Source organism: Salmo salar, chromosome 01 (genome assembly GCF_965601325.2).
Source record: "Salmo salar chromosome 01, fSalSal1, whole genome shotgun sequence".
In the NCBI taxonomy this organism is placed as follows: Eukaryota; Metazoa; Chordata; class Actinopteri; order Salmoniformes; family Salmonidae; genus Salmo; species Salmo salar.
The window spans coordinates 117028072-117034986 of record NC_138291.1 but is presented as its reverse complement, the minus strand read 5'-3'; the positions used below and the strand labels follow the sequence as shown (position 1 = coordinate 117034986).

General features: G+C 46.5%; 1 protein-coding gene across 2 annotated transcripts in view; it reads left to right on the top strand.

Moving 5' to 3' along the window:
• Positions 1 to 400: 400 nt before the first annotated feature.
• Positions 401 to 6915, top strand: part of LOC106591860 (dedicator of cytokinesis protein 1) — a 747377-nt gene continuing 740862 nt past the window's right edge. For both annotated transcript variants that reach the window (XM_045687698.2, XM_045687696.2), the window contains exon 1: positions 401 to 615. In XM_045687698.2, coding sequence (XP_045543654.2) covers positions 573 to 615 — 43 coding nt within the window. In that variant the 5' untranslated portion in view covers positions 401 to 572. The remainder of the gene's footprint in view (positions 616 to 6915) is intronic.

The window sequence follows — 6915 nt, the reverse complement described above, 5'->3', positions numbered from 1 at the left end:
TTGAACGGTAGTGTATATCACATCATTATGCGCTTAGTCGATATATTTTCATATTTAAAGTTCAATTCATTGGCCAACCATTAAACACAAATACTAGTAAGCTTACTTGGGAGAAGGATTTATTCAGTATGATACAGAATGATACAGTAACAGAAGATTACAGTTTTGTCTAGAATGTATATAATCACCAGTGTTGCATGAACAGTTGTGTCCTGACATTTTCTGAGACCCTTTTACATAGCATTCTGTACAGTTACCTTTAGGAACGTTATAGATTATATCCAAGTAATATATTGCTTTTTAGGCCCAGTATCTGTTTGATATATATGTAAACATAGTTCCAGTTGAGCCTAACCACGTCCATACTTCATGCTGATGAAAGTGTTTAGTGTTATTTTTCCACCCCCTTGTGGAGCATCCTGTCCAGGCTGTCTGTCACTGGTGGAAAATGGCCGCTCGACCTGATTCTATTCACCGACACTGACAACTGTAAAGTACAGAAAACTCAACAGTATTATCTGGAACTACCTGAACAAACCCAACCTCAAGACGGGGGACTTTTTTAATGAACAATGTCTCGCTGGGTGCCTACCAAGAAGGAAAAGTACGGAGTTGGTGAGTGTAATAAAGTTGCACGTTTTCTCTGTGGTGTCGCTGGGTAGCTTGTCGGGCCACTCTGTATCCGATCACAAGTTTGGGAATAATTGTGATCAGTCTATGATTCAGCGCTGCTACGCCGACATTCACACAATATTCACAAAGGCCTGACTTGATGTTTTTGAAACACATTTGCCTGAATTTAGGAATGCAAAACTTGTATCCAAGCTTTTGCTATGAGCAGCTGGTTTTGCCAACTAGTTTGCATGAAGTCAGAGTGAGGAATCCTGTGTGTGAGGACTGGGGTGAACGTGGGAATGGTCAGAGGCGCGCCTAGTCTGCAACACTGTTTCCTGTGTAGTCAGGGCCTGCACATCGTGGGCTGGACTGGACGCGGTTGGAACTTTGTAGCGTTTATTTTTACTTGGTTCAACATATGAGTTAAAGTTATTGATGTACACAGTGGATTTGATGTAATTGTGGTGCTTCATATGTTTTCAACGTTTGTGTTTCGTCTGGATACTGCAGGCTACTCGTTCTCCGTCTCTAAGTCCTTTATGCGACTTATTCAAAGTAGATCTGGCAACAGGAGCCCTTAGGGCTGTTTATTCTGTTTTAACTTTTCCAAATGTGGACACAACTCAAAATGGACCCATGTTTTATAGCGCGTCTTGAAGTTTTAAAGGTCCGTGTTGATTGACACGATAGCTCATGGGCGGTATGACCGGGGGAATGGCCGGGGGTATGACTGCGGGTATGACCGGGGGTTTGGCCGCCCGCTGTCGGACGTCCTGTCTCACCATCAGGCCACTAACTTAACTTGAGTTAGGTTTTGTCCTGGCTGGAGTCATTCATTGTAGTGTCCATATTCACTCTCGTTTATTGGTAATACTTTACATTAGGTATAACACATTTTTATTCTCCAAGTACATTTAACCCGGAATTTGATTTGGTGAATAGGTGCTGCCAGTAATAGACAATGTACAAACAGAATATAGTAACATTGTTGTTATGCCTAGGCTACATAAGCTAGTGCAGGCTACATAAGCTAGTGCAGGCTACATAAGCTAGTGCAGGCTACATAAGCTAGTGCAGGCTACATAAGCTAGTGCAGGCTATATAAGCTAGTGCAGGCTACATAAGCTAGTGCAGGCTACATAAGCTAGTGCAGGCTACATAAGCTAGTGCAGGCTACATAAGCTAGTACAGGCTACATAAGCTAGTACAGTCTACATAAGCTAGTACAGGCTACTATTAGTAGTCTAAACTCTGTCATTGCAGAGTGATTCAGTAAATATACATACACTGTAGTTAAGACTTTGTTTAAACTGATTTTAAGAAAATAGTTTCAAATATTGACAATTCTCAGGGAGATTAGTGAACACTCAACAAGGCCTTCTGATGAGTCAGGGAGATCAGAGAACACTCAAGGCCTTCTGATGAGTCAGGGAGATCAGAGAACACTCAAGGCCTTCTGATGAGTCAGGGAGATCAGAGAACACTCAAGGCCTTCTGATGAGTCAGGGAGATCAGAGAACACTCAAGGCCTTCTGATGAGTCTGGGAGATCAGAGAACACTCAACAAGGCCTTCTGATGAGTCAGGGAGATCAGAGAACACTCAACAAGGCCTTCTGATGAGTCAGGGAGATCAGAGAACACTCAAGGCCTTCTGATGAGTCTGGGAGATCAGAGAACACTCAACAAGGCCTTCTGATGAGTCAGGGAGATCAGAGAACACTCAAGGCCTTCTGATGAGTCGGGGAGTTCAGAGAACACTCAACAAGGCCTTCTGATGAGTCTGGGAGATCAGAGAACACTCAACAAGGCCTTCTGATGAGTCGGGGAGATCAGAGAACACTCAACAAGGCCTTCTGATGAGTCGGGGAGATCAGTGAACACTCAACAAGGCCTTCTGATGAGTCAGGGAGATCAGAGAACACTCAACAAGGCCTTCTGATGACCCGGGGAGTTCAGTGAACACTCAACAAGGCCTTCTGATGAGTCGGGGAGATCAGAGAACACTCAACAAGGCCTTCTGATGAGTCAGGGAGATCAGAGAACACTCAACAAGGCTTTCTCATGAGTCAGGGAGATCAGTGAACACTCAACAAGGCCTTCTGATGAGTCAGGGAGATCAGAGAACACTTAGGGCCCTATAAAATCCGCATTGCGGAAAATGCAGACGGAATCTAGACGTTAACACTGAATTCACCAATATGTAATACGTTTTATTGAACTTAGTTGGAAATCAAAAGTGTAACTTCTATTCAGTCGAATAAGCCTCACTTAGAATATCTTTTGTATTTTTATGTTAACCGAATTCAAAACGTTCTCATTGACCTCCATACAAAACCACTTGGTCTTTTTCACTCTTTATTCTCAGTCAGCCATCTTGTTTCACCTCTTCCTCTCTGGTCTGGTTGGTTAAAGGAGCAGACAGACTGAAACATACTATAAATGACTGATTTACCATCCATGGTACAAATCAACAGTGACGCGTGTATTTGGGTCTCACTTTACATTACAGTGGCCCCTATCCACAGGAACACTTCAACAGTAATGAGACCAGTGTCATGTGAAGTACAGGGCCCATTGTCGCTGTGTGTCTTACCCTTCATCTTGGTTCCCTATTATTATAGTCTCAGGTAGATTGAGGAAGTGGGGAGCTGGTAAAACCATGAATGGCTGTCATCAGTGCAGTAAAACACAGGTTCCCATATAGTGTTGCATTGTTTCTGCTGTTATAGAATGTAGGGAGGACTTGACCTCACCTTGTCCCTTCCTGTAGGGAGGACTTGACCTCACCTTGTCCCTTCCTGTAGGGAGGACTTGACCTCACCTTGTCCCTTCCTGTAGGGAGGACTTGACCTCACCTTGTCCCTTCCTGTAGGGAGGACTTGACCTCACCTTGTCCCTTCCTGTAGGGAGGACTTGACCTCACCTTGTCCCTTCCTGTAGGGAGGACTTGACCTCACCTTGTCCCTTCCTGTAGGGAGGACTTGACCTCACCTTGTCCCTTCCTGTAGGGAGGACTTGACCTCACCTTGTCCCTTCCTGTAGGGAGGACTTGACCTCACCTTGTCCCTTCCTGTAGGGAGGACTTGACCTCACCTTGTCCCTTCCTGTAGGGAGGACTTGACCTCACCTTGTCCCTTCCTGTAGGGAGGACTTGACCTCACCTTGTCCCTTCCTGTAGGGAGGACTTGACCTCACTGTGTCCCTTCCTGCAGGGAGGACTTGACCTCACCGTGTCCCTTCCTGTAGGGAGGACTTGACCTCACTCACTGTGTCCCTTCCTGTAGGGAGGACTTGACCTCACTCACTGTGTCCCTTCCTGTAGGGAGGACTTGACCTCACTCACTGTGTCCCTTCCTGTAGGGAGGACTTGACCTCACTCACTGTGTCCCTTCCTGTAGGGAGGACTTGACCTCACTCACTGTGTCCCTTCCTGTAGGGAGGACTTGACCTCACTCACTGTGTCCCTTCCTGTAGGGAGGACTTGACCTCACTCACTGTGTCCCTTCCTGTAGGGAGGACTTGACCTCACTCACTGTGTCCCTTCCTGCAGGGAGGACGTGACCTCACCGTGTCCCTACCTGCAGGGAGGACGTGACCTCACCGTGTCCCTTCCTGCAGGGAGGACGTGACCTCACCGTGTCCCTTCCTGCAGGGAGGACGTGACCTCAGCAGGTCCCTTCCTGCAGGGAGGATGTGACCTCACCATGTCCCTTCCCTTGTTGCTCAGGGAAACCAAAGCTACACTCTAGCACCAGTGGTTTCCATGACGTTGTGCTTTCCTCTTGGCACAGCTTTGTTACTGCACTTTTAATACTCCACTGACTACTGTTCCTCACAGACAATTCAAACCAGCTAGGTGGATGTCTTTGGGAGAGTTGCATTTCCTTGACTGAGACTGAGATGGGAAACCTTTTAGCTTCTCTGCAGATATGCCAGTTGACTGACTTTATCTTGGAAAATAAAACATCTTGGATAAAAGCTTTAGACGTTTAGTTTGTAGTTTATGTGTAGTGTAGAACTCTCATCCCTTTACTCTGAGAAATACACAGCATCTGATCTCACAACAGGCGGAGGCTGAAAAAATCAAGATGTTTCCTCATGTGATCTCTTACCTTGAGGCCAGACGCTGAACTTCCTTCAACGTCTTGAATTCCACAGTAGAATGTTTAGGATGTTCCTCTGGTAATGCTGATGAGCTCATCAACCAACCAGAAGCACCATCACAATCTCTCCTTCAGGGTCCCCTTCTACTGTTACACTGCCCAGGTTAACATGAAGGTTGCACTAACCAACCAATTAGTCATATTTGTATCTCTTTCACAGCTCCAATTTCAGATGAGGGATGGATGAATGTCTGGACCTGACCTGCTTTTGTTCACAAAGAATAACGACGTGTGAACCAATCTAATGATCAAAGAGTTGGACGTTCATTCAAATCAATTGTCTGCTGACCCTGAGTTCATTCCATGACACACTTCCTTTTGTTGTTAGAATGTCAACAAACCCTGCAGTGAATCAAATGGAATCGGAGGAGCAGTTTAAATACATGTTTCTTCCTCAAGGCAAGACAGAAGTCTGATTTTAAAAAGGGCCTGGTGGTGGGGTCATTGTTTTCCTGCATGATGTTTCCTCCTCCATCGTGTGATGAATTAATTCATTTGAAATCCCCTTTTGATGATCATACAGGAAGTGTTGTAAAAATCCTATCTGATTCTGTTAAAGTCTAAAAAGGAGACACAGATGGAGATTAAAGGAATACTGTTGAGAAACAGTGATATTCTCTGGTTCAACATGTCTGTTTTGTTGAGTCTGGAGATAACGATGGTATACGAGCTACACACATCCCTATAGAACAGTTCCACTCTGTCCAGCGGCAGGACAACTCTGTTCCTCTGTGTAGTTCCACTCTGTCCAGCGGCAGGACAACTCTGTTCCTCTGTGTAGTTCCACTCTGTCCAGCGGCAGGACAACTCTGTTCCTCTGTGTAGTTCCACTCTGTCCAGCGGCAGGACAACTCTGTTCCTCTGTGTAGTTCCACTCTGTCCAGCGGCAGGACAACTCTGTTCCTCTGTGTAGTTCCACTCTGTCCAGCGGCAGGACAACTCTGTTCCTCTGTGTAGTTCCACTCTGTCCAGCGGCAGGACAACTCTGTTCCTCTGTGTAGTTCCACTCTGTCCAGCGGCAGGACAACTCTGTTCCTCTGTGTAGTTCCACTCTGTCCAGCGGCAGGACAACTCTGTTCCTCTGTGTAGTTCCACTCTGTCCAGCGGCAGGACAACTCTGTTCCTCTGTGTAGTTCCACTCTGTCCAGCGGCAGGACAACTCTGTTCAACAAACGCAAATCAGTAATAAAACATCAAGTTTACGTTCATTTGGGTCTTTGAAAATATCTGTATAAACACCATGTATTATTATTCAGTACCAGCTACAGTTCTGTTATCAAACGGTCCCTGGACCGTTAGGCCCCCGAGTGGTGCAGCGGTCTAAGGCACAGAGGTGTCACTACAGACCCTGGTTCGATTCCAGGCTGTATCACAGCGGTCTAAGGCACTGCATCTACGTGCCAGAGGTGTCACTACAGACCCTGGTTCAATTTCAGGCTGTGTCACAACCAGCCGTGACTTGGAGTCCCATAGGGTGGCGCACAATTGGCCCAGCGTCGTCTGGCTTAGTGTTTGGCCCGGGTAGGACGTCATTGTAAATAAATAAATCCAAATAAAGTTGTGTGTGGTCTTGAGGAAGCTGTGTTTGTGTTAGTCAGGCCATTGAGTGCAGCCTTGGCTACTCTTATCTTCAGACCTTGGCCCAACAAATCACTAAATAAACCAACTTCCAACAACTACTACCTACTGACTTCATAACGCTCCTTTAGATGTGGTCTGTCCTGAGGACTCTGGTTTGGTTTGTCAGACTAATCTATAACTTGTCTTGGCTCCTGACTCTCAGCTGTAGACCTGTAATGTTGTGGTGAGGAGGGAGGCTGTTTGTCTTGGCTCCTGACTCTCAGCTGTAGACCTGTAATGTTGTGGTGAGGAGGGAGGCTGTTTGTCTTGGCTCCTGACTCTCAGCTGTAGTCCTGTAATGTTGTGGTGAGGAGGGAGGCTGTTTGTCTTGGCCCGCTCGCTGAGCTGGGGGGGGGGGGGGCTGGCCCGACCCGCTGTAGACCTGTAATGTTGCCAGAATCAGCCAGATAAGGAAATGCCACTTCCTGTAGTTGGTGTGGTTCCTTCCCCCACGTGGGACCTGTACAGCTGCACTTCCAGTTCTAGAGTCCAACGTTGTAGTTCCAGTTCTAGAGT